General features: G+C 46.8%; 2 protein-coding genes across 9 annotated transcripts; both read left to right on the plus strand.

Annotated features, from left to right (window-relative positions):
- Window positions 1–540: 540 nt before the first annotated feature.
- Window positions 541–18,453, plus strand: zmp:0000001167 (protein phosphatase 1 regulatory subunit 12A). 5 transcript variants are annotated; one of them, XM_030366744.1, is made up of 25 exons: window positions 541–938; window positions 3,743–3,873; window positions 4,228–4,346; window positions 7,500–7,656; window positions 7,908–8,052; window positions 8,549–8,623; window positions 8,729–8,808; window positions 9,404–9,618; window positions 10,124–10,227; window positions 10,315–10,518; window positions 10,766–10,848; window positions 10,998–11,102; window positions 11,344–11,436; window positions 11,566–11,712; window positions 12,054–12,144; window positions 12,267–12,461; window positions 12,561–12,666; window positions 12,790–12,893; window positions 13,068–13,127; window positions 13,244–13,275; window positions 14,999–15,062; window positions 15,262–15,366; window positions 15,456–15,506; window positions 15,794–15,844; window positions 17,854–18,453. In XM_030366744.1, exons 1-25 carry the CDS (start codon window positions 660–662, stop codon window positions 17,938–17,940), a joined length of 2,883 nt encoding a protein of 960 aa, XP_030222604.1. In that variant the 5' UTR covers window positions 541–659; the 3' UTR covers window positions 17,941–18,453. The 5 variants fall into 5 exon arrangements, with proteins under 5 accessions (XP_030222604.1, XP_030222605.1, XP_030222606.1 ...); XM_030366745.1 differs by having other exon boundaries at window positions 10,318–10,518; XM_030366746.1 differs by having other exon boundaries at window positions 9,428–9,618.
- A 2,080-nt stretch (window positions 18,454–20,533) lies between these two features.
- Window positions 20,534–27,413, plus strand: pgghg (protein-glucosylgalactosylhydroxylysine glucosidase). 4 transcript variants are annotated; one of them, XM_030366759.1, is made up of 15 exons: window positions 20,534–20,551; window positions 20,660–20,737; window positions 21,517–21,776; window positions 21,997–22,207; window positions 22,454–22,889; window positions 23,118–23,237; window positions 23,331–23,462; window positions 23,759–23,870; window positions 23,964–24,036; window positions 24,132–24,268; window positions 24,363–24,496; window positions 26,150–26,245; window positions 26,427–26,524; window positions 26,616–26,839; window positions 27,002–27,413. In XM_030366759.1, the coding sequence occupies exons 3-15, from the start codon at window positions 21,533–21,535 to the stop codon at window positions 27,076–27,078; spliced, it is 2,094 nt and encodes a 697-aa protein (XP_030222619.1). In that variant the 5' UTR covers window positions 20,534–20,551; window positions 20,660–20,737; window positions 21,517–21,532; the 3' UTR covers window positions 27,079–27,413. The 4 variants fall into 4 exon arrangements, 3 of the variants coding, with proteins under 3 accessions (XP_030222619.1, XP_030222618.1, XP_030222620.1); XM_030366758.1 differs by lacking the exons at window positions 20,534–20,551; window positions 20,660–20,737 and adding an exon at window positions 20,745–21,103; XM_030366760.1 differs by lacking the exons at window positions 20,534–20,551; window positions 20,660–20,737 and adding an exon at window positions 20,745–20,909.
- The last annotated feature ends 219 nt before the right edge of the window (window positions 27,414–27,632 follow it).

The raw sequence follows: 27,632 nt of genomic DNA on the forward strand, positions 1-27,632 counted from the left end.
TTAATATAGAACACGTTTCACATTAACAAAGCACAATGGGACCCATTCTTTCTTTATGCTTTAATAAAATATAATAACAATTAATAAAAATTGTAATCAGGCTATACCTGACAGTTGACAACATTTAATTAATCAGAAAATGTAAATATGTACATAAGGCAAATAAAATATTTTTATCCTGGTAATTCTTCAAGGAATTCAACCCAGTTTCCCATAATGCATTGGGAAACAGAACAGACAGCAGTACCTACAATGGTGTAGTAGGCTCCTGTCAAATTATAGGATTGGAGTAACCCGGGCGCGTGCGTGAACACACACACACACACACACACACACACACACACACACACACACACACACACACACACACACACACACACACACACACACACACACACACACACACACACACACACACACACACACACACACACACACACACACACACACACACACACGGTGTGTGTCACTCTTGATTACGTCACCCGGGCAGGCGACCAATCCCCGCTCGTCTAGGGCTGCCACACAGCTCAGTGAAGTATGTGGAAGTTTGTGTTTGTTCGCCAGGGGGCGCGTCCCGAGAAACACTCCGCACCGAACGACCCACTCGGTTCCTCCCGTACCATGAACTGAATCTGTCCGGGGACAGATCAGGGAAGATGGCGGCTACTGACCGTTCCCGGTCCGACGCTGCTAAGCAGCGACGGCAAGATCAGTTGCAGCGATGGTCGGGTTCAGAGACCGACCGTACGGGACCGGATACCAGGGAGACCTCGGTGGGAGGACCAGGGGCGCGGAGGGCCCGAGTGCGGTTCGCCCAGGGCGCCGTGTTTATGGCCGCCTGCTCCGCCGGAGACCAGGAGGAGGTGGCGGCTCTGCTGAGGCAGGGAGCCGACATCAACCACGCCAACATCGACGGGCTGACAGCGCTCCACCAGGTAGGAGGTTTATGCTGTCATTTTGGTCAACATGTCTACAAGTGGTCGAGCTTCTCCGAGTCCCAGAACCACAGCTTCACTCCACCAAGGTAGCCCCCGTAGCTCCGAGGTTATTCAGATTATCAACTGCTTCAACTTCGGGAATGACATGGGAGCGGAAAAAAAAGTATTTTTGCCGCTCTGTTGTTTAAAATGTGTGCTTATGGTTGTGGAGGGTATTTCTACCACGGATGTAAGCCACAGTATCACTTCACACACTGGTTCTAGATTAGGCTGGCCTCTGATGCTGCGTCCCAGTGTCTGTGAGTCTTCATCGGATGGGGAGCGGAAGATTGCCGTAAATATGCTGTAAAAGTGCCAGCTCTAAGCGCGTTAAGTTGTGACCATATAAGTCCTCCGGCTCAATCCGTTTAAAACAGTGATAAACATTCCTGTGTGTGTGTGATAGTCAGTGTTCAGTGGGCTTTCAAAGATAACGTTAAAGACAGTTATTCATAGACAACATTATCTCAGAATCAGTTATTCTTCTGTTCAATAAATTGGTCTCCTATTTTTTCAACAGTCAATGAAAAATAAAAAGTAAGAGGTTTGTTTAGGACTTAATTGTTAATAATAACAACGCCACTACTTTGGATTGGGGAAAAAATGCTATTCTGTTATTCACAAGTATTCGTAATAGCATCAAATAAGTATTTCAATGTTGTAATGCAGTGCAAGGAGGGACCCTTCAAGGGAGCCAAGCACAGAGGCACATCCCAACTTGGCTATGTTTCTCTCCACCATGTTCCAGCCTACGTTGGTTCGTCCCACCCCTCTCAGCTTCAGTCATAACATAGCAGAGCACCGTAGTCTGGACAGCATCACTGTCATATACGCCGGTTGTGATGCAGTATTTCCTTTGCTTTTAGGGTACTGCCTGCCATAAACACATTGCTATCTCCTCGCATACAATAGACGCACTGCCAGATGGAGCTGCACATTGAAATCACCAGCCCAGTGCAGTAGTGGCGCCATCGCAACCCAATTGAAACCACATCACACTCTAACTGCCCGTAAAAAGTGCAAATTCAGCTGTTGTTCTGTAATTCAGCTGTTCCTCTGCAACCATAATCTATTCATTATATTTTGATAAGTCTGTGTTTCCCTGTAAGTTTTCCTTTAGCAATTCAGAACTTTAGCTTCGGGTCATCCCATGAATGTGATTCATGTTCTGATGCGTCACCGGCGGTCCTTACAAGATGTTATTTTGTAGGCATTTCTCTGTTCGCCCAGCTGTACTGTACCCTGTCACCCAGTGTGGTCCCACTCCTGTTCTCCATCCCTTTCTCCCCTGTTGCTCACGTGTTGCCCGGCAACCAAAATTAAATATAGGCCCACACTCTATAAACTTTCCATCTCTTCTATCCAGAGCCTCTCTCTCTCTCTCTCTCTCTCTCTCTCTCTCTCTCTCTCTCTCTCTCTCTCTCTCTCTCTCTCTCTCTCTCTCTCTCTCTCTCTCTCTCTCTCTCTCTCTCTCTCTCTCTCTCTCTCTCTCTCTCTCTCTCTCTCTCTCTCTCTCTCTCTCTCTCTCTCTGCATTGCTCTCCCTCTCCTCTTCGCCTCGTTCACTTTTTTTCTCTTTCTTTTTCTTCGTCTCTCTTTCTCCCTGCCAAATCCCCATGGAAGGGACATTAGGGATTTCAGATGAAGAAATGGAAAACATTCCTGGTGCTGCACAAGCCACTGTTGTCAATGGCCATTTCCACAATGACTCACTTGATGGCCCCGTGAAGGACTGCTAGAGGAGCAGTCAGGCACCCTCATAATGGCCAGTGTGTAATAAGAAGTGCTCGCTGTTCACTCCCCAGAGAATTCAGGCACATACTGGTTAAGAGTTTTTCTTTCTCCAAGGTATTGGCCCTGAGCCGATTCCTATTGGTTGAGGTCTTTTATTCACGCCTCAGACCGTTGGCTAATTATCTAGCGTTATGAAGACGGACAAGGGCCTAAATAGCTTTGTGAGTAGTTTTAGATTTAGACCAAAAGAAAAGCTTCTTAAGGGGCTTAGGGCAGGGCTAATGGACACTGCTCTCGCGGGCTGCAGAATACTAGTCCAAAACCTCTACTCCACATCACAGCTTTGCATACGACCACGACCACCGTCTTTTGTTGTTAGTGGATCAACTGCATTTTGGCTAGTAAGCTTAGCCTATATACATTTAGATTGTGATGTTATAGAGGGACTTGTGTGGTCTGTGTTTCTGTCTCCCAGAAACGTATTCAAGGGGTCTCTTCTTAAAGATGCAATCCATCAAGTCAAACATTGCATTGGCTCATGCTCCAATAAAGGCATCACATGATGACAAGCAACCAGTTGGCATCATGGGTATTATCTCGGGACGGTTCACTTCTTATTGCTGCATAGCCTCAGCTAGCCATGGGAAATGTGGTTTAGAGATACAAGTTCTCCAATCCTGCAACAAAATAAAGTTAAACGCAAAACTTCGGGAGGCCTGGCAGAAAAAAAGACTCCTAATATAGAACGATAAAAATAAGCACAAAGAGACACAGAGTCCTTGTTCTGTTTCAGCACCAAGTTCATTCAATTTTAACTACTGTCTGCAGTGTTTAGAAATCAGGAATACCCCATAAAGCCGACCATGCGCTCTCATACATTGACATCCCCAAAAAGATGAAATGACAGTAAATAGAAGGAATATGCTATGTTGTTATATCCCCTGCAGCTTATTTCAAATATCTATCCATAAACCTGTTGCTCTGACGGTGGTCCATGTTGTGATGCTGTGATGCTGGTGTTCTTCACAGGCCTGCATCGACGAGAACTCTGAGATGGTGCAGTTCCTGGTTGAGAGCGGGAGTGACATAAACCGAGGGGACAATGAGGGCTGGACCCCCCTTCACGCCGCCGCCTCATGTGGCTTCATCCAAATCACTAAGTGAGTGCCGCCTTTCAGCACATTAACGCGGCACCACGTTCTGCCGCGTGTGTGTGTGTGTGTGTGTGTGTGTGTGTGTGTGTGTGTGTGTGTGTGTGTGTGTGTGTGTGTGTGTGTGTGTGTGTGTGTGTGTGTGTGTGTGTGTGTGTGTGTGTGTGTGTGTGTGTTTGTTTATAGACCCAGTATTTATAGACCCTACCCTTGGGACTTCCGTCGTTTTTTTAGCATTCTCTAAAGCTTGATGAACATGACGTCAGTAGCATGTGTCGGATGATAAATGTGAAAAATAAATGTGATCATCCCACATTTGAATGGTCAAATGCTTCAATGCGCTCTTTGTGATTCCCGCCGCAGGTACCTTATAGAGCAGGGTGCTCAGGTGGGGGCGGTGAACAGTGAAGGAGAGCTGCCTCTGGACGTGGCCACAGAGGATGCTATGGAGAGGCTGCTCAAGGGAGAAATCAAGAAACAAGGTAGAAAAACAGCAATGCATCCACTGCACTTCATACACATGTTTCAGCGGTTGTAAGATCAAGTAGAGCGGTCACAGTGAACTCATTAGGGTGGGAATCTCTTGGCACCTTTCGATTCCGATTACGAGGTCAACGATTCGATTCTAAGGCGATTATCGATGCATCTTGATGCAACGATTTTTTTTATGTCAATTTCCATGCGTAGTTTTCAAAAACATATAGATACATCTGAGTTTGCTACTATGAGTTTTCTAATCACTTCCTACTTTTGTGATTATCATTAAAGACATCAACTGATTAATTAACTTATCATATATTTTAATAGAGAGAAAGCTTTTGTCACAAATATGACTTTCTATGAACAATGCAATTATCAATGCAGCTTGCATTACAACACAATATGGAAGTAATGAAAAAATAGGTCTCAGTTTTATTTTATTTCTAATCTTTCTTTTCTATGTCATTAAAGAAAAAGCTGCTCTTGAATTTGCGTGCATGCTATGCGTAGGCTGAATCTCCATCGTGTCAAGACAAATCAGATTGGCCAATACACAATGAAGATAAATTCAATAATTTTAAAATTATCCCTCTCTGGCGAACAGAATGTTGCAGCAGGCGAACAAATAAAAAAAATAATAATAAAGAAATCTTTTTTAATTCCGATTATGAGACGGAATCGTTCTAGAGAGAATCGCGATGCATCGAAGAATCGATTATTTTTCCCACCCCTAGAACTCATGCAGAAACATCGAAGCAGTAAAGGAATTGCTGTTATTACACGTCTACATTAACTGTATCGTACAGGAAATCATCAAATGAAGAGACAGCGGTTTGATACTCCAACCCCAGCCAAACAAAGTTCTAAACAGAAACGACAGGTTATTACTGTACATATCAAGTTCTACAAAATAAGTCTAGGCTAGCTTTACTCCAAACAAACGCTGAAACCGCCAATACCAAAAGCAATCAAAAAGTTCTGTATTTATTCAGTAATTAAAACAACATGCATTTGACAAGCACATCTTCAACTCATTAAGCCACAATACTTTTGGATTGAACATCCTTTGTTAAGAGTTGTGCGGTGTTTTAAAGCACAACTTCTACAACTTCTACTACTTTTATTTTATTGGTGATCATTTTGGAAAATGACGCTGGTATATAAACTGCATCAGGTCGGCCTTATATAAAACAGAATACCAGCGGTAGTTTGGGATGGCTTTGTTTGGTGGCTGTGTTTGGCCAAGCTTAGCTGTGAAAGGCATAACCCTGTGTTTTTTTTACACAGGGTTATGCTGTTGTTTATTTATTATTATGATATGTTGTTAGGTGAGTGCTGGATGCAGCGCTCAACTATTGTTCTTCATAAGTTTTATTATTTTGTCTTTCTTTCTTTCTTTCTTTCTTTCTTTCTTTCTTTCTTTCTTTCTTTCTTTCTTTCTTTCTTTCTTTCTTTCTTTCTTTCTTATTCTCTACCAACTTTGGGACCTATCTCCTTCCTCAATCTTTCACCTAGAGACTTTAAAGAGATTTTAAAATATCCAGAATAGCTCGGATTCGCTCGCTTCTTTTCCGATTTTTAAAATATTTAATACTTTTTAAGATATTCTACTTTTAAAATATGATCTTTTTTTTAACATGGGAGTCAATGGGAGAATACTTCAACTGTTTAAGACGTAACTAAATACATTTTCAACCGTTTATCTTTGTTTAAACCATTTAACAAATCTACTCATTGGTTTCTTCAACTATATACAAACAGAATTTCGATATCATTTAAACTTTATTCAGAATCACAGATTTAGTTTCATACCGGCTTTGTTTTCAGTTGGTCTCATTGATTCACGTTGACGCTGGAGCGTGATAACGTTCAGCAGTGTTGCCAGATTGGGCGGTTTTTCCCACTATATTGAGCTACTTATTTTTTTTTCACGCACCAGCTCGCTATTCTCTTAAAGACACACACACACACACACACACACACACACACACACACACACACACACACACACACACACACACACACACACACACACACACACACACACACACACACACACACACACACACACACACACACACACATTTTTAGCAATGCTTTGCGCTTTTCATTCAGCGGTCACTTTATTTGTTTCCAACCATTTACTTTTTCTTAAATGGTGTGCATGTTTACATTGTTTACTCCATTTAGACTTTTGAACTTTTGTTCAAATCCCTTCATTTGATTTAAGCCATTTAACGTTTCCTTATGTATATATATATACTATATACTACAGCACTCACTGCATTTTCTGCAGGAAATGCATTTTCTAGTTATTATTATATAATATGAATACATCGATTTTTGGCTACTGCAATGCGTATTTTCGTTAAATTAAATGTGAGAATATTTAATTGTTGGCTAAACAAAGTGCTGGACATGTCACTTTTGTTAGTTGTCATAGTTTAGTAGCCATTAGTTTTGTATCTCTAAAAACACATTCTCTGTAATCTATGATTCCCACTGGCCATTTAGTCCAATAAAACAGCACTGTGACAAATGAGCTCCACCGCTTTCTTTGCCCAACATTAGACTGAAGCTCTAAGCCTCTCACAGAAAAGGATCATAAAATGAACTCAAAATAATAATCCCTAAATGGTGTCTATTTTAGGTCACAGAACATGGCTTCATCTGTACTGCTTCATGCACACCTTGTAAATGATGATGTCTCGGCTTAGCCCAGCCTTGCACGGGGAATTCTTTATGCCAGAAATGAATGGGCTTTTCACATAGGTCAACAACCCTGTGCATTTGGCAACAGGCAATCTAATGAAGCGCCTTTCTTTTTTTTTTTTGTCTCTGTAAGCGTTTCAAAGCTGAACTTTGCAACCGCAAGCTAATGACATGACATGTTTTATGTCCCACGAGCTTGTTAGCTAGCAGTACGTGGCCAGTGGTACCAGAGCCATAAATGGGCATATACTTACAAGATCTATGGCAGTGGATGTCACGTTGTACCGGCATGCTGGTTAAATGCTGTCTGTGGCTTCAAGTGTGTGTGTGTGTGTGTGTGTGTGTGTGTGTGTGTGTGTGTGTGTGTGTGTGTGTGTGTGTGTGTGTGTGTGTGTGTGTGTGTGTGTGTGTGTGTGTGTGTGTGTGTGTGTGTGTGTGTGGAGGCGTGGACATGGACCAGGCCCGTAAGCAGGAGCAGCGGGTGATGCTGCAGGACGCCACGGCGGTGCTGACGGGCAGTGGGAGCCTGGTGCCCCACCACAACACCAAGGCTACGGCCCTCCACGTGGCCGCCGCCAAGGGCTACATAGAGGTCCTCAAGTAAGGGCCCCGGGCCCACATGGCCTCACCACCACCTATCCATAAACCTGTTGCTCTGATTGGGCCTTCCATCCCGGCGCTCCGTATTGTGATGCTGTCCCGCTGGTGTTCCTCGGTGGTGTGGTGTCTTCGCTCTGTTGTTGTTGTTGTTGTTGTTGTTGTTGTCTCTTTCTCTTTCCTTTTCCCGGTCTCTCTATCTCCCTGTCACTCTGTCTCCGTCTGACTCTCGCTGTGTGTGTTCCGGTGTGCAGGGTGCTGTTGCAGTGTGAGCTGGATGTGGACAGCATGGACGTGGACGGCTGGACGGCGCTGCATGCGGCCGCCCACTGGGGCCAGGAGGAGGTCTGCTCCCTGCTGGCCGACCACATGTGTGACATGGCGGCGGTCAACAACGTGGTAAGTCTGGCCTGCACCTACAGGGGCCCTCAGTGATGGTTTAGTCTCACACGTTTGACATTTGAGCCAGTCTGCTATCAGACTCCAGAATATTAGTCTGAAGTTAATAGCAGATAAGCTTTAAGCGTGAAATGTACTAACAGCGAAACAACCTCCACCAGCAGCGTTGGTAATCCTTTCACGGTAGTGCTAAAACATCTTCTCCGGACAACTACATTCTTAGAAAGAGTCAAATCTGTGAAGGTTTCAAACCAACGCTGGGCAGACTGGCCGCCGCAGAAACACACTAAAGTCCCCTTCTGAAAGCTCCATCTTCTCCTGCTGCGACTAAACCTCTCTTTCTGGGTCTTCATCTCCGGGCCTGGGCTCTGTGCCGTCTCCCTCAAGAGGTTCTGCTCTTGCCTAGTAGGATTGCTGAGATCAGAGCTGGTTTAATGTGTGTGTGTGTCCCATGTGTGTCCAACGCTGTACCAACGCCGTGGTGACCCTGTTTTAGGGACAGACCCCCCTGGATGTGTCGGACGAGAACCTGGTGGGCACGCTGGAGGAGCTGCAGAAGAAGCAGAACGCAGTAAGTCTGCCTTACCCCTGCGGCCGTCTCCAAATGGATCATCGAGTTGGAGGCTCCCGTGTTGTGACTTGCTGTGTTTACACCCGGTGTTCTGATCCGTTTCAGCTGCGCTCGGAGCGAGAGAAACAGAATCCTGTTATCGATATGATCTCCCCAATCACTGTGCCCCCCGTGCGACTGCGCAGGTCAGTGCCCGTGTGGTCTCTGTCGTTTTTTGTGTACGTGTGTGCATGTGTGCTTGTGTGTTTACGTCAATGGGTGTGTGTGTGTGTGTGTGTGTGTGTGTGTGTGTGACTGTGTGTTTCTGAAGGCATGCGCCAGTCGTTCTGCGGCAGTGCTGAATCGTACACATAGATCTTACAAGCAGTTTGCATGCGAGTATGATAGCAGCAGTGCCAGCGTTTTCGTGCACCACTCAAACCACCGTCAGATGCCAGGAGGCCCACACAAGCGGGTTTGGTAATCTAGCGATGCAATCACTAGTTGTTAATCAAAGAGGGTTAAACCTTGTCCAAACTACACGTAAGGCGATCCTCAGCGGTGGATGGGTCCCGGGTCACACTGATCCTCACCCAGCTGGAGGTAAGCCGCTCCGGCGTACACATTGCGGGGCGCAGCGAGTTGCTATGCTATTAGCGACCCACTGGTCCACTCGTGTGTCGGCTCACGCTCCGTCGCTCGCTCTAATTGGCTGCACATGGAATGACTGCCTTCACTTATTGGCTCTTGCATGTCACTGTTTTTGTGTGTCTGGTGCGCTCCGTCTTGGCCCCGCCACAGGACCTCAATCTCTCGTATGAGCAGCAAGGAGAAGATCTGCCTCCACGAGCGCGAGAAGCACCCGCCGCCCGCCCTGCGCAGCACCCCGGCGGAGGAGGAGGAGGAGGAGCCGCCGCCGCCGCCGCCGCCGGCCGCCCCGGGCCCGGGCCAGGCCAAGGCCTCCAGCAGCTCCAGCTCCGAGGAGGAGAGCGAGTCGGAGAGCGACGCCGAGTCGGGTGAGCGCCGCCCTAGTGGTGAACGGTGCACCGTCTCGAGCGCAGGGTGGATTTATTTTTTTCCTTTTTTTATTGGTGTTTTACTTCATAGAAAAAGTAGTTACTGAAATTATTTCAACATGTTTTTTCCGATAAACGGACACACGAAGAATAGAGGGAATGTAAAAATTGTGTCGACGAATAGTAAGATCAAAAGCAAACTAAATGTTTAGATACAAATAAATTGAAAAATTATCTATATATTTATAGATATTTCCAATACAAAAAACACCCATCTGAAAAAACTGTCTTCATGGTAATTACTGTTAGCACTGCAGAGTAATATTGGGTAGTCAAAGAGCAAGTTAGGAAAAATATTACTAAACTGGCCATAACCAGCAGCAGGCTTCATGGGGGTACACTTTGGAACTGCCATTTCTCTACATGGTTAAAGAGGGGTTCCCATATTCTGAAATATGGATTGATCTTGAACCTTTTTTTTGTGCTGTCGTTGGCGCCGCTCTAGAGAAAGCCAAAAATCGAGAAATCATCAACAACTTGAACAACAAACACAACTCCGGAGGTCTTCTCGCTACCTCCACGTCCACTTCAGGAATCCCGGCCAAAAAGGTAACGACACATCGCGCATGTTTCGCACACCGACGTGGAAGCCTCGAGGAGCGAACCTCAGCTTTAAGTCTGCGGTGCTTTGTCCAGCAGGAACCAAGCAAGTCCCAGTCCCAGTCCACCGAGGCCCCCGGCTCCTGGAGGACGTCCCTGCGGAAGGCGGGCAGCTCGGTGACTCTGGGCTCCGCGGGGGGGTCTGACCCCAGTCAGGACCCCCCCAGGCCCCTGGACTCTGGTCTGGGCATGACCCGCTCTGCCTCCAGCCCCCGCCTCAGCTCGGAGGCCGAACCCAAGGTAAAGCCTCGACCCCAGAGGGGGACACGCGCCGTTGAGTGTCCCAACCACGGGGACATGATCAGGGAATGTGTTGGAAGGAGAAACGGGGGAGTAGGAGGGGAAATCATTCATAAGGCTGGAAGACAACGGTTGCATTTGAAATCCAATCAGGCTTTATCAGGATGACGATGTCGAAACAAATATCTGCCGTCTTAAACGACATTAAAACGAGCTGACGGAAGTCGTCCCGATGTGTCACTCACAGGAGCCCCGGTTGGCACGGGTCACGCCCACTCCGTCCCGCCGCCTCTTCAGTATACCCGATGCAAACGCTGACAACTCCAGCAGGTGTGTTTTTGTGTGTGTGTGTCTACGCTTGTGTGCGGTCAAGTCAGCATGTTTGTACTTGTTTGTCGGTTTTTGCCACTGCATACGTTTGTATCACTGCAGTGTGTCACTCCCCCATCCCCCATCACCCTGTCACCATATCTCTTCAGCTGGCTCAGCCGTAGCTCCTCGTACTCCCGGCGCCATCATAGTCAATTAGGAAGTGACCTCACAGGAAGTGATCTCACTAGCTCCAACCCCGCCTTGCCACGCAGGTTAGTTATTTACCCCTACATCCCCCACCACCCCCAACTGTGCATTTGTGCCATGTGATGTCATGCGCCAACGTGTGTGTTGTTGTGAATTCTCACAGAGCTTATTGGGTTTGCCACAAAGAAAAAAGAATGCTTTGAAATGGTTGCCACATATTTGTGATGTCGCTCTCCCCCCATTGTTTTCATCTCATTGGTGGCCGTGTGTGTGGGTACTTGGGGTGGATTTCGGTTTCACTTTCAGTTCATCTTACGGAAGGAGACTGGATGACTTCACCACGACCTCAGCTTCACTAGGATCTGCCTCTGTGGGACTGGGGCGCCTCAACAACCAGAGGTAGGCCGGGGTCACATGGGATAATATGCCACAAACATCAGCACACAACATACAACACATCCACAATTCTTCTCGATTCGTCTCTCTCTGACTTTGTTTAAAATCCCTCCCTTCTCACTCCTCCTGTAGAAACTCTCAGGAAGCGACTGAAAAGAAGGAGCAGGAGCCGGTCCCCACGCCCGCCTCCTCCACCTCCACCTCCTCCTCCACCACCACCACCAGCAGCTCCTCCAGCACTACAAACGCAGGCGACACAGATGGCAAGCAAAGGCGCAAGTGAGTTAGGGCCGCAGCCCCTCTGTGGGGACCCTGTGGTTTACCGTTGTTTACAGCAGCCCTAAACAAAGGGCCCGCGAAGAGCTAGCATGGGGCGGGAGTAGCTCGGGAGGTAGAGTTGGTTGGCTGGTAACCGGAAGGTTGCTAGTTCGATCCCCGGCTCTGGAGTGTTGAGGTGTCCCTGAGCGAGACCCCTCACCCTGACTGCTCCTGATGAGCTGATTGTCGCCCTGTGTGGCTGACTCCGCCGTTGGTGTGTGAATGAATGGTTGTCTGTCGCTTTGGATAAAAGCGTCAGCAAAATGCTCGGAATGTAAACGTGACGTCCCGCTCCTCCCCAGGTCCTATCTGACGCCGGTGCGGGACGAGGAGGCGGAGGCCCAGAGGAAGGCCCGCTCCCGACACGCCAGGCAGTCCCGCCGCTCCACCCAGGTACCGACCTTTGACCCCCCGCCTTGGTGGTTCGTCTCAAATCACGTTGTGTGTGTGTGTGCGCGTGAGAGAGGGGGTGTGGATGTCTGTTTCATAAAAATGTTGTCTGTTTTCCTATCCAGGGGGTCACACTGACGGACTTGCAGGAGGCTGAGAAAACGATAAAAACTGACAACAAAGAGAGGGAAAAGAAAAAGGAGGAGGAGGAGAAGGAGAAGGAAAGAGAGAAGGAGAGAGAGAAGGAGAAGGAGCGAGAGAGAGAGAAGGAGAAAGAGAAAGAAAAGGAGGCAAAACTGAAAAAGGCAGGAGAAGAAGGGGTGAGAAGTGCATTTAAAAAAAAAAAAATGTTTTTAACAGAATTCAGCATTAAGCATTTAATACTAATACAGCTAAATGCTGGCCTCCTGTTCCAACAGGAATTAAGCTGGAGGTCTCGCAATGCCAGTCTGCAGAAGTCGGACCTCCTGGGCCTGACGCAGCCTGCCGGGACCACTCCTCGACCTCCGTTATCTGACAGGAAAGGTAGAGTCTCTCTGTGTTTGTGTGTGTGTGTGTGTGTGTGTGTGTGCGTGGGTGGGTGGGTGGATGGAGCTATTGCTTTGCGAGACCCTTATCTTGACCGGCGAGCTCGGGTTGTGTCCCCAGAGGTCAAGGCGATGGCGGGGGAGAGCGAGACGGACCGCTGGGCCAGGGAAAGCAGGGAGCGGAGACGAGCACGAGCCAGGAGGAGAGCCCAGCGTGCCGGAGAGGTGAGCGCTCACGTTGCTCCTCAACGGGCTCCGATCCCCTTACTCCTCATTCAGTGGTCTGGGAGCAGAACGCTGGCCGGGAGAGGGGGAAGGTCTAAAAGCTAACCCTGAGCTCAGCGGAAGAGATTCAGTGAGAATAGAGAATGACAATCTCCGCTATTTCTGTCCCTACAGAGTGACGACAATGAGCCTAGTGGGGAAGAGGAGTTCTCAGGCAGTGGGCTGGATCCACAGGTGTGTGTCTGTCTGTGTGCGTGTGTGTGTAGGTGTGTAGGTGCGTGTGTAGGTGTGTGTGCGTGGTTGACCATCTAGGAGGACCTGAAACTGAAACTTTTTCTGTGTGTTTACAGACAGGCCGACCTTTGATCCCCGTGATTCCCAGGTAAGACTCTGCCCTTCTTCACCGGCTCTACTTTCTAATTAGCGCCACACTTTTTACGTTTTACACTCATGTTTCTGGGATTGTACAAGCAAAAACCATGCCATTACTTGCCAGAGTGTAAATACATCTGATATTTTTAATGTATTTGAAAATAGCAAACATTCATAAGGCAGCTCAACAGGTGTGTTTAGAGTCCCTTTACTGCTTTACTAAGGGCGTATTCACACCAGGAAAGTCCTAAGTTCGATCGCTTTGGTCCGGACCAAAACGCACTGTTTATATAAATTTATATGTTGGCGTCTGTCCAAATATCCAAAAGACATTTCGTCTTCTCTTCGCTCCATGTTGAGCCACAACTCATTTTTAACGGGTTTGATAACGTGACGTTGATCTTTGAATTTACCGCTAATCAAACAAGATAAATAAACAAGCAGCAATGGGATCCTGTTGCGTCCAAAAAGGTATATTATTTTTAGAACTGGGTCGGACCGAGCGCGGTCGTTTTCACATCTCAAGCGCACCGCACCAAGGTTTGTTTGGAAGCGAACCGAGACCACCTCTCCGGCTGGGTCTCGGATCGGCTGTTTGGTCCGCCCAAGAGTTCGATGGTTTGTATTCACACCAGCCCAAAAGGTCTGCACCAGTGATTTTTTTTGGTTTGGTTCGAACCAAACAAGGCAGGTGTGAATACGCCCTTAGTCTAAAAAAGAACCACTGCAGCCTACTATCTACCTTGTTCAAATTATAACAAAGTCCAATTTATTATTCTGGCAAATCGGGAAAAAAAAAAAAGATTAGGGAAATTAATGAGTCATCTGAAGAAACAAGTTGAGAGCTGTTTCCCTAAAAAGGTCTTTCAACAAGGAAATCTATGTTTCTTTTCCACTGTGTACACACACACACACACACACACACACACACACACACACACACACACACACACACACACACACACACACACACACACACACACACACACACACACACACACGGCCCTGTTTGACGCGGGCGATGCAGGAAAATGAGTTATACCTCCACTGCGTCTTTGATGTCCGAGGAAGGGCTTAACGTACGATGTAGTTTAGTCTGCACGCGTATTAGCCTTGATTTAACAAACGTCCAAGAGACCGTCTGAAGAGACCATGGCTGAAATTAGATTGGCATTGCTGGTTAGCCACCACACTGTTGATGTTCCAAACTAACTGAATTAAGAGCCGTAACTAGTCTCAAATACTAGCAAGAGTATCTACAACAAGTGCTTTTGGTTACAGCTGTTATTGAAATGATCTGGTCTCCATTTGCAGAAGCTCTTTATTTATTTACCCCGTGCTTCTAGTAAAAGGCAGATGCTAAAGTGTTGATAACAGGATCTATGCTCGTTACATCTGCGTCTGTGTTACGAGACGCACACGTTCTTCCACTGAGGTCACTTCAGTATAGCTGGTTTTCCAGTTCTCTGACCCGGTCCTTCTGAAAGAACTGGAATTGTTATGAGTCAACGACGGGCCCCTATACTGTATGGGACAGCATGGACCTGAGGTGGACTGCACACACAGAAATGTACTGAGTTAATTTGAGTGGTGACCTATGTAGGACTACGCTGTTCAGGGTGATGAGTGGGAGGTGCAATTCGTCATGCCTCAAAAGTCTTGTTCCACATACATAAAGTCTGGTGGAAGAATGATGTTCACAGGCATGCTCATCTCCTCTCCCTTCCACAAAGGTCAAACTTATCCTGCAACGACTGCAGCCAGGGGGCTGCGTCTGAAGCAAAGGACTATAAGAAGGTGAGCAATGAGAAAACAAAAACCTATCAAGGCCTCATCGTCCCCCCCCATCCTGTGTTAAGTTATTCACTGTGTGTGTGTGTGTGTGTGTGTGTGTGTGTGTGTGTGTGTGTGTGTGTGTGTGTGTGTGTGTGTGTGTGTGTGTGTGTGTGTGTGTGTGTGTGTGTGTGTGTGTGTGTGTGTGTGTGTGTGTGTTCAGTTGTTTGATGAGGTCTCCAGGGAGAACAGCCACCTCCAGTCCCAGCTGCAGGACACCCAGAGGATCGTGAGCCAGACCAGGGTGGATCTGGAGAAGGCCACGCAGGTAACACTGGTGAACCACGAGTGGACCGCTGGGTGTTCTTCTCCATCTCCTTCCAATCTCAACAATATACTTTTCTTTCTTCCCACCAGAGGCAGGAGCGAATCAGTGATTGTTCAACCCTGCTGGATCTGGAGAAAAAGGTAGTGTGTGTGTGTGTGTGTGTGATTGGGCTTTGCGTGTGGGGTTTGTGTTTGAAGCATTGCTCCACTCTCGATGCACCCCCTTGCTTTCATTTTATGGCTCTCACACCTTGACTCTTCTCCCCTTTCCCTCTTCCTCCCTCTCACCCCACTGATTGTTCCCTTCTCTTCGTTTCCACCTATTATTTTTTTACCTGCTGCCTGTCCCCCCCCTCCCCCCCCACTCACCCTCACCCCCATCACCCCCCCCCACTACACCACCTCCCCCCCACCCCCATGCATCTCAGGAGCGGAGGATGTTGGAGCGCCGTGTGGCAGAGCTGGAGGAGGAGCTAAAGGTGAGAGAGATGTAATGAGACATAGAGAGAGAGTGTGTGTGTGACAGAGAGAGAGAGAGAGAGACACATAGACATAGAAAGAGAGTGTGTGTGTGAGAGAGAGAGAGAGAGAGACACATAGACATAGAAAGAGAGTGTGTGTGTGAGAGAGAGAGAGACACACATAGACATAGAGAGAGAGAGTGTGTGTGAGAGAGAGAGAGAGACAGAGAGAGAGAGCGCGTGAGAGAGAGAGAGGTAGATGAAAAGAAAGCATGTGAGAGAGAGACGTAGAGAGAGGCCAGTGAGAGTGAGAGAGAGAGGGGGAGAGAAAGAGAAGTAGATGAAGAGCGAGCATGAGAGAGACAGGGAGAGGGAGGGAGGGAGATAGAGGAGCACAAGCCTTCCTAGTCCTCCAGTCGATCACTTTGCATACTGCAGCACGATGAGCCTCTCTTTAGCATGTGCATCCCCGTGTTGTGGCCCTGCTCTACTCACCAGGCGATGTGGAACAAAGGTCACTCAGATAAGATTAATTTTATTAACCCAAGAGGGGAATGTGGAGATTTTATATCGTTATTCCGTTGACTCGTCACCGGAGGCTAGCTGTTAAATGTTAATGCTGTCATGGACCACAGGTCAGTGCGTGCTTTGGGCCCGGGCTCATAAACAGCCTAATTGAAAGGTGTTTTTCTTTTTTCTACGGACCTGACGTCTTTCGTAGCTTAGCTCAATATTGTCTTAACTTTTGAAACCACCCTTTGGTTGGATAGTAGGATAACTGATTTTCATTTTCCGTATTTTCACTTCCAAAGTTTGCGTTTCTTCTTGGTTTCACGGAATGCTGATTGATTGTGATGATGGTCGAGGCTGAAGTGCAGATCGCTCAGATCCGTGGCGAGGTTCAGTCAAATTGAGTAAACAAGCCGAGAGCCGCTACACCCTGCTCATGTTTCAGCAGAACCATCGGGACCCGTCAGTAGGGGCTGGTGGTTTCCAGGCGTACAGACGGAGAGAGGAACACTGCGCTGTGGCTCCTGGGCATGTCTGACCCAGGAGCATCATCTGACGGTCACGATGTCGGCTCCTGTTTGTTTCAAAACCTAGTTCGCCCCACTTCAAATGCGACTGCAACATTGCTTTTGGAGGATGAAGCCCTCCACGATGTGACCTTTTCCCCGTGGCCGTCTTGCTTGTGTGTCGGTGTGTGTGTGCTGCTTTTGGGGAGTGAGTTTCAAACTGATGGAACCGTCCCCCCGTAGGCCTAGTGTGTTCTGCTCCACGTGAATGTTGAGGATAAGTCTGATGTGAAGAATAGGCCATGTCAGACGCCTGCGCTCTTATAAATAACAAGGCCCTACGGATCGATTATTATATTATGACGTCAAAAACAATCGAAAGGTAGGCTGCCCTGAAACGGTTCGCAGGATGCTGGTTTGAAGTGTGAAGGCTGAGATGTTATCAGCCGTCATTTGTGTAGCCATAGCAACCCTTCTTAATGCGTATGGATAAACGTGATGCCTTCCAATATAATTATACAAATTTATGTTGTAAAGATTGTACGTGGAAGGATGAACAATGCACAACGATTTTTTCAATTGAATTGATTGAATACTTTAGATCAGGTGTTCTCCACTCACTGCTGGCGCCGCCTCCACTGTGTGGAACTTCTACTAAGTTCAGACTTGATTAATTTGTGATGCCCCGATCGTGGAGCGGGCTATTGAGGTCTGTACCAGCTGCACGATACCTCCTCATTTGCAGAAAAAACTTCTGAAGTCCCTCCTATCCCCGGGTGAATCTCATGACCGGCCTTGTGTGCTTTGTTTCCTTTTAGCTGTCATGTTCTCCGCTGTCGTTGTTCAACATTCATATAGTTACATTTGCACCCGCTCCAAACGTACCGACTCTGGAGGGAAGCTAAGCTACCGTGACTGAAGCTGGCGGTGAGGCTCGTGGACGGCTGACCCTCCACGAGGAGGGGTCTGTCTGGGCGGTGGTCTAACCGCTCTCCCTGTCTGCCCCCCCAGGTGCTGGGGGACCTGAAGGCCGACAACCAGCGCCTGAAGGACGAGAACGGAGCGCTGATCCGCGTCATCAGCAAGCTCTCCAAATAGGAGAGAAGAGAGCGAGAGGAAAGGGCGAACGGCACGAGAGACATCAGGGAACCTCCCCCACCACCCTCCTCCTCCTCCTCCCTGTTCCCCTCCCCCTCCTCCTCTCCTTTATTCCCTCCTGTGACACATTCCTCTTGAGTGCCAAATAGTGAGAGGCGCGTGTGCGGGGGGGGGGTGTGGATGGGTAAAGCAGTAGATGATGACAATAGCTCCACACGGGATGCGAGGCCTCTCTAGAACTCTCAAGAAGAAGGGAGATTGGTGGGAGTTTGTTTGTTTTTGGTTGTTTTGGTTGTTTTTTTTCAGTGTGTGTGCCTTTTTTTTTTTTTTAAATGAACGTTTTCACAGCAAGATCGGTGTTATGATGAAGGCCTGTGGCGTGGCCACGCGCTCCCTCAAAAGAAACACCAGACTTGACAAAGGCCAAATACTACGGCTTGTGAAACACACACACACACACACACACACACACACACACACACACACACACACACACACACACACACACACACACACACACACACACACACACACACACACACACACACACACACTCTATGTTTAGGTGCGTGGCGGAGACACCTAAGCGAGCGTGCGTTCTGCTATAGCCTCTATGCGTATTCCACAAGCACTCTTGGCAACTGGGGCCTTATAGCTCCCACTTAGTATTTATATTATATGAATATATCTATTTTGTGAACACAAAATGAAGCGTGATAATTGTAAACGTCCCCCCACCACCTGTTCATGAACCCCCCCCCCCCCTACTCCAAAACACACACACTCCCCCCATCTCTACTCCGCTCTGCTCGAATGGCTCTTAGGTCTAATGAAGTGTCCCTCTAGATTCCCTGAACATTCAGGTGAAACCTTTTATCTTTAGACGAACGAATATGTCCGGGAACTAGGAGGAGGTGTAGGACCCTCGCGTTGGGTGACTCCATTCCACTGGCAACTGTTTGAACCCGCCTACCTCTCCACCCATGCGCTCCACCCCCCCCCCCCTCCCCCACGCACACACACGTTTTTTTGTTTTGTGTGACGACATGCATACACACTCCATTATTTTTTTTAAAGTGACCACAAACTCAGGTCAGTCAACCACAGCACTTTACTCAGGGCGCTAGCGGACGCACCCCCCCCCCCCCCCACCCCACCCCTGTGGGACTGCCCACCCTCCACCAGCCCTCCCCAGACCCCGGTCCTGATGAGTGCAGCCCCTTCGCTCAGCCTGTCTTTGGGTGGGGGGGGGGGGGGGGGGGGGGGGGGGGGGGGGGGGGGGGGGGAGCAGACAGCAGACATTTCATGCCAACCTCAGTCAAAGGCTCCGAGTGCACAAAGCTAAGGTTGCTTTTCCTCAAAAGCCTGTATGCTATGCATTGTTTTAATTCCAGTTGATTAAAAGAGGAATATATATATACATATATATTTCTTTCACGGTCATTTGCTCTCCTTTCCAGAGGGATGTGCAAAGGAGCATGTCTACAGCGTCGGCCATCTTGACCGATGCCCTTTTGAATTTAGGTTTCAGTCAGACTCCCCTATTTTCTTCACGTGTTATTTTTCTAATATGATGTGAATGTCCGCACCCTAATAAAGAAAAAAAAGTGTTTGTAGAGTTGTCCTGGTCAATCTTTTTATAGAAGGAAACTTTGTTCTTCGCTGTCAGGGGCCTTCAAAACTCATATTTATCATGCAAAGCATGGCGCTATAACTGGTCCCAGTCCTGGCCTGGGACCCCTTGGCCACTCACTGTGTCCTCTGAGGGGATCGGGGTCCGGTGTGTGTCCGGTGTTGGTGTGTTTTCTCCAGCATGTTAGGGTAGCCAGATGTCCTGTGTAACTGGAGGGGGGAGCAGCTGTAGCCTCCCTCTGCGTCATCACAGTACAGAATGGGCTAAACAAGGAGGCAAATAAAAGTTATTTTGAATATACTGGGATGACTGGGCTGGGATTTGCGTCTACAAGTTGCAAGTAACAATGAGTGTATTTAGCGGTTAGCCGTCTTCTGGGGAGGCCCCCCTGGAAACAACGTCAGAAGTGTGTTATCTTTTGGATTTCCCAGCCATAAAGACCCAAACCCCAGCTTTAGCCCGTCTGTGTCTTTGTCTCTTCTGGATGAACACAGATAGACACCACTGTGTCTATCTGTGTTCATCCAGAAGGATAGAACAGCTAGGATAGAACAGCTGACAACAAGCTCAACTCCTAATAAGGTAGGCCAAGTTGGCCAGGGCTCGCTCTCTCTTTCTCTGTAAATACCCCTTAGGTCTGAGAAAGACAGAGAGGAAGAGAGCTGGGGAGGAAGAGGGGAGCGGATGGATTGCAGCCTTATATGGGCAATGCGTTGCTTTTCCCAGGGTTTGTGGTCCTTACCGCCGGCACGGGGCCAAAAAGGCCTTTCATGACTCCGCGGCGCCACCTGGAGGAAACTGCCAGTTTTGCAGTCCACATAATTATGGGAATAAAATCGTTGATAATTATTTTCATCCGAAAAAACGTATATAAAGGAGTAGTGTTTGAAAGGAGCACGCACATGTATGTTGATTTATAAAGTTTTGAGAGTCGGCCTACTAATTACACCGACAAGGACTGTTTTGCAGTTATACAATGTATGTATTCATACATCTAATGACTTCTGGTTGCATGAAACTGATTTACAAAAAAGAAAGGATAACAAAATAGACAAAATGCATCAAATTCAAGCCATATTTTCCCAGAGACCGAGAGCCGTGTGGTTCTTGTAACAGTGTGAAGCTGGCTGCAGACTCTGGATCCGCCTCCTACTCATAAACCGGGTAGGTCCACTGTTGTGTTCGTTATAAAAAATTGCCGATTTACTTTTTAAATAGATAATACGTCGTTTGAGTTAAAGTTCACCAAGAAATGACTTTGCAGACTTAGTAAGAGTATATTCGAGTTTTCCTATCGGGGTTAGCGTCAGAGCTTTTCTGTAGACCGATCTCGCAGGTAACCGAAACATTCCGACTGTCCGCAGAAAAGTTTTTTAACGGCAGATGATATACCGAACAAAGGGGTCGATTTATTTCCCTAGGTTTTTCAGATGTAACTCGAGCAACTGAACAAAGCCTTGCTCATAGTAGCTATTATTATTTCAAAATGAATTTACTTCAACGTTGCGTTTTTCAACTTTCAGCGTTGTGGTGAGCGGATATACGTTTTAAAAGATATGCTATTGTATAAATGTTATTTATATTTGCCTACACGAAGTCCTGAAATGTAGGCCTAACTGTTTAGTTAACCTTAAAAATAAAAATAAGTAGCCTACGTGTAAACTAGCTTTTTGTGATTGATTCAAGAACATATTTACTTTGTTAACTTCTAGCCCATTCGAATTATTTCTATATAGATCAAGTTTCCAGTTTTGGATAATATTCAATAAGGAAGTGCACGCACGTTTATGCCGCATGCATTGGATTGAAATATCCCTTTGTAGATCCATCCCTATTGAGGGGGAGGGAGTCAAGTAATTCCAGCCTGTATGAACTGTTCCTGGTCAACCTCTGGACCCCTCACCGACCCAATTCACTATTCCATCATCTCTCATCTTTCTAAGTCTATATAACTTCACCATGACCAGCGGATCTGACCCCTACATCTTCACCTCCAACACACTGCCCCGTGACTCTCGCTTCCTCCCTCCCTTGGCCAACGGCCTGCTGGGCTGGAGAGTTTACCATAGCATCATGCACATGGGCAGTGTCTATAACGGGGAGGGGGGAGACTGCCACCGGGCGGACGTCCCGTGTCCCCTCTCTGTCACCATGGAGATGGAAGACCCCGTGCAGCAAAGCTACAGCCTGAACACACACACGGGTGATCCTCGCGCAGCAGTCACATCTGAACCTCTATCTGTATGATCCTGCCATGTTTGAACTAATCTGCTCATTCCATCAAACTATAATAATAATTAATTCATAATTTAATAATAAAGTAATATGAACCATCCCCTAACATCATTGTGATTCTTATTCACATTCCTATTGCTAGGTTATACAATTTTTTTATTGATATTTGACTCCCTTTCCTTCCCCAGGTGTATTCACCCACACCATTAGCACAGCTATAGCGACTGCCACGCAGTCCTTCTATGCCCATCGCTACTACTCCCAGCTTATGGTCATGGAGGTCAGCATAGAGCGCCAGGCCGTGACGATGGAGCCTGTCACTGTGAAGCTGTCCAGTTCTTTCACACCGCAGAGCAAAGACATTGATTTCCAATCTTCTCCCGACTACAGAGGCGGAAGGTGGGACGATATTGTGACACTATATCATTGCCAAGAATAGATAGGATGAAAGGAAGGAGAGGTTATTTTCTAACATACATTTAAAAACTATTGCTTGCTTACAAGGTAACATGTTACTTTAAATGTCCGCACCATCTAACATACAATTGACGCAAACTGGGTACATTTTAAACAATGGTTAATGTGTGATTAAGTTTGTGACACCAAAAAAGCCGAAATAACACTTTGAACTCACTAATCCCTCAGGCGCATCCAAGGCCAGACCACTGCCGCCGAGGTCCCCGGAGGCCCCAGGCCCACCGTGGACCTCATATGGACCGTCATGCCTCCAAGCCTGATCCTGCAGCCTGAGCAGAGCCACTCTCGCTGGGGCTTCCTTCTGGCGCTCGGCAACACCAACCAGAGCACCGAGGCCAGCTTCGATGAGGGCCTGAGTCTCATGGCCAGCGGGGACCTGCGTGACTCCCACCAGCAGGCCTGGAAGGAGCTGTGGCTGGACAGCACGGTGGAGCTGGCGGGCTCGGAGACCCTGAGCAAGGCCGTGATTGGCTGCCTTTTCTACCTGCTGAGTGCCTTCCCCCCCCTCCACGACGTCTCAGGACTGTTTGGCGGGGTCAGTCCTGGAGGTCTGTCTAACGGGGGCAGTGGCCAGGACTACTGGGGTCATGTTTTCTGGGACCAGGTGAAGCACCTCTGAAGTCCCCCCGCTGTCTGCTTTCACAATGGTTTGCCTTCCTCATCAATCATCACTAAAACGTGTGTGTGTGTGTGTGTGTGTGTGTGTGTGTGTGTGTGTGTTGTGTGTGTGTGTGTGTGTGTGTGTGTGTGTGTGTGTGTGTGTGTGTGTGTGTGTGTGTGTGTGTGTGTGTGTGTGTGTGTGTGTGTGTGGATCCCCTTCGAATCTTTCCAGGACATTTGGATGTATCCTGCGATCGCTCTCTTCTATCCCCGCCTGGCCCGGGCAGTACTGGAGTACAGGGTGCGGACCGTCGATGGCGCAAAGGATAACGCACAAAAGCAAGGCTACAAGGTGTGATCACCGCAGACATTGTGCCCGTCTCCGCAGTTTGTTTGTGTTTCGGGTGACCTGATTTAGCTTTTCTTTCCCGTGTCCTTTGAATAGGGACTAAAGTTCCCCTGGGAGAGCGCCGTGTCTGGGAGAGAGGTGTGCCCCGAGGACATTTACGGCCAACAAGAGATCCACATCAATGGTGATGTCAGCCTCGCCTTCCAGCATTATCTCTACCTCACACGGGTAAGCTTTCATACATCACGAGAGCTGGTCTGTAACTAAGAATCTTACAGACTGATGAGGACCTCTATGGGTGAACTTTAAACCTCTAAGGTCTGAGGCTGTGTGGTTATCCCACTGCACTGGAGAAAAACACAGCCATCCCAAGTGAGATTGGATAACAGGAACATTTCGTGTTAAAAAGGATGTTGGCCCAATGAGCACAATGTACAAATCCAAATTAATATTATAAATTAAAAGAAACAGTTGCGTTATGTGTACAACGATATTCACCATTTGATGGCGTTGTTTTGCTCCAGGACCTCTCTCTGTTCACAGAGGGCAGGGGCAGTGAGGTGATCTGGGGCGTGGCTGATTACTGGGTTTCAAGGGTCACCTGGGATCAAAAGGACCAGAGCTACCATCTCTTGGGTAAAAGAGTCAAGTTGTGTATGTTACGTTTGGAAATATTCTATTACTGTTATTTTTCTAATGACTAACTACTTCTCTTTTTGTTTGCTTTAGGTGTTATGCCACCTGATGAGTATTATTACGGTATCAACGACTCCGTGTACACAAATACGGTGGCAAAATCAAGGTGCTGATATCAACGTTGGCTTTTATTAATTTACTGTCGTAAAAAATATCTGAAAATAGATTTATTCAAAATGGTGAAATCTTTCTAATCTTCAGTCTGCAGTTTGCTGTAGAGTTGGCCAGTCTGCTGCAACACCCGGCGCCTCAAGAGTGGCAGAAAGTGGCCGACCACATGAAAATACCCTTCGATCAGAAGGAAAAGTACCACCCTGAATATGATGGATACATCAAGGGTACTATTCCTTGTTTTGTCGTATTGCCACACATAGAAACAAGTCTCTGGTCTGCACTAGTACCTGATGTGTGTCACTTTCAACCTCTGTCAAGGTGATCCAGTAAAGCAGGCAGATGCAGTGATGCTAGGCTATCCGTTGGGACTTGCCATGAGCCCTGAGGTCCGAAGGAACGACCTTGAGGCGTACGAGGCCGTGACGGACCCTGATGGCCCGGCCATGACATGGGTGAGATCTGCTAGAAACTTACGTCTTAAATTTACTTTAAAATTTAGAACATTTAGCAGATGCTTTTATCCAAAGTGACTTACAATAAGTAGATTTGTCAGAAAAAGGAGAAACAATACATCGCTTTCGGTACAGTAAGGATGTTCATAGAAGTGCCAAGCACCTACAATTGCAGGTCAATCCATTCCCTGTATACAACAAAGCTAGCTAAGATAAGACGCAACACAACGAAGTACTTATTTTCATCTTAAAGGACGATATCAGACTGGGTAATCAAACCTTTGAGAGTTGTCCTTCCGGGCTTCAGCAAAACAACTCTTTGCCGAACTCTTAGCTAGATTACCATATTAAATTTTTCTCACCACAAAAACAAATGTAAAGATCAAAGTTCTCTATTGCCATTGGCAGGTGCATTCACCAGAAACTATCCTGGACGCGGTGAAGCAAAATGAAAAGTCAAGAACACACTAATAGAAGATATATAAATATGACATAATTATGAAGGAAAGATGTTCCCCATATTGCCATACTGTGCCTCAGCTTTCAGGTGAGTGGGTTGCAGAGCAATGGCCGAATGTCATGTTCAGCTTGTTCATAATGCTATAATCTGCATTCAAACTCTCAACCTAAGGATCACCAGTACAAGGCATTATCCCATTGCCACTGACAAACCTGAACTGTAGCCTCATTCACATGATCAAAATGTCTATTGATAAGCACACAACATCAAGACAAATCCAAGCACACATTTCTCAAGTGAATTAATGGATTTCTTAAAAGCATATACCTGAAAAATCTTTGAAATTCTGGGGAAATTGAACATTTGTTGTTAAGAAAACTAACGGAAGAAATATAAATATGACAGAGTTAATTATGAAGGAAAAATGGTTAACGAAGCAGTTCCCCTTAATGTCATACTGTGTCTTGGCAGTCAGATTCTAGGAAACTAATGAGCTGGAATGTTAATTGGTAACCATACTTGAATATGTCAAGAGTTTTTGATTCACAGAATAGGCTGCAGTATGACTTTTACAGAATTTGGGGGGAAGAAATGAACGGTACAGAAACAATAGGGGACCTGCTTGGACCCCTAATTAAAATTTTATATTTACGGATGCTTAAGTGAGACCAGGTGACACAGTTACGATGGTTTGATCATCCAGACCGGTCCTGACATTTAATCTTGCATGCAATTATCATATGGAATTCTACAGTGTAGCAATTTACCCTGACACAAGGCCCCCGTGCCTCAGCTACACCACCTGGGGGGCTATGCTGGGCTCCCCCAACACCAACACACAGGTAGATGATGCACAACGCTGTTGGTTTGAGAGTTGGCAAGATGTTAAAGGCAGAGAAAGGTGGTGAATTCGAAGCAGTGGGGAAGTCCTATGCCAGTGCTTATCTAGGCTTGTGGGTGGTGATGGTTGGTTTATCCTGTATGCCTTGATTGCCCAAAGCGCCACAGGGGTCTAGCCTCCACCATCAGAGGGCATTATCAGTCTGACTCGGGCCAGGTTAGGCCCCTTAAACCAGCCAATAACCACACACAGATATGGGACCTGTCAACAATGTACAATTACAACAAGAACACTTCTGTGCTAATGTTGTCATGGGTAAGTGGATTTAACTGTGCCCATTTCCTGTTGTCAGGGGATATTCGCAGTGGGCTGGCTGGAGCTTGGGGAAGCAGAGAAAGCCCAGAAGCTATTGGAGAAGAGCTTTGATAACATCCAAGGTCCATTCCAGGTAGGAGAGAGAGACGATTTATGCACTTTTCTTCACGTGGCCATTCACACACACACACACACACACACACACACACACACACACACACACACACACACACACACACACACACACACACACACACACACACACACACACACACACTGGAAAATGAATGGTTAATATTACTGTCACCTCACAGGTATGGAGTGAATCCTCTGATGGCTCTGGGGCAGTGAACTTCCTGACCGGCATGGGAGGCTTCCTGCAGGCTGTGCTGTTTGGTTACACTGGATTCAGGTATGCTCATTCTATCAGCCAACTTGAAACAATGAAATAAAAACACTTGATTATCACTTGGTATTATTTTAAAAAGCTGTTCCCATTTCAGAATCCAACCAGAGCGCCTTGATTTCAAGCCTCTTCTTCCTAATGGCTTGTCTGAGCTCATTATTCGCGGTGTGAGTTACCTGGGCAACAAGATGGACTGGATGCTGAGGAAAGATGAGGTGTGCGTCATACTGAGGGAACAGTCGACAAGTGTGGAAGAGTCTGCAGCGTGTGCTTTGAAAGTTGTCCTGCAAGGAACAGGACGGAAAATACCCCTTGTACCAGGTAACAAACAGCCTAAAAATAACCATCCTGAACTAGAATGTGGAACTGGCTTATTAACATAATCCTTTGTTATAGGAAGTGATTACAGTAAGAGACATATCAATATGTTGCAGCTTGTATATTGTTGCTAATGGTTCCTTTTTTATACCTATTTGTTCTTAGGAAAGCCTGTGACCTTTCCCAGAGAGGCGGGGCATATTTGTCAAATGGATTCAACAATTTCCTGTTGGCCTCTTTGAAATCTGAGCGATACTCAGGTTCCTGAAGATCATATGAATGAAAAGAATCATTCTGGTCGTTTTTGTTTGAACATGGTCATATTTCTATGTGTGTTCATATTTCATTGTGTTAAATAGAAAGTTAATAAGTGAAAGAAAATAGTTGTAATAACCGTTTGTGTTGAAACATGATGACAATATTGTAATTTGGTGAATTTGTGCAACTATTTCGTGCTAAATAAATATTAACCAATGTGCAATGTATAATCAAAATCATTTGATTATAATTCGTTAGATGTATGTTGTTTGGTTGAGAATCGGTAATGGACGCACCTTTAAATCTACTTTAAACCCCATGATCGTTTTTTCTGCGTCTATCTGCCACCGGATTGGTTTATTTAAAGTTGTCTGAGACTGTAGCCCTGCCCCTGAGTTGTGTGGGGTTCGTTTAGCGTTGGTTCATGTGTAACCTTTTTCAGGGGCGGAGTCTTATTGTGTCGGTGTTTATCCCATTTCCGCCCTCTTTCGGAAGCTGTAGTGTAGAATCGAACATTACCATCTACGTCACTGCAACG

Source organism: Gadus morhua, chromosome 9 (assembly GCF_902167405.1).
Source record: "Gadus morhua chromosome 9, gadMor3.0, whole genome shotgun sequence".
Classification (NCBI taxonomy): Eukaryota; Metazoa; Chordata; class Actinopteri; order Gadiformes; family Gadidae; genus Gadus; species Gadus morhua.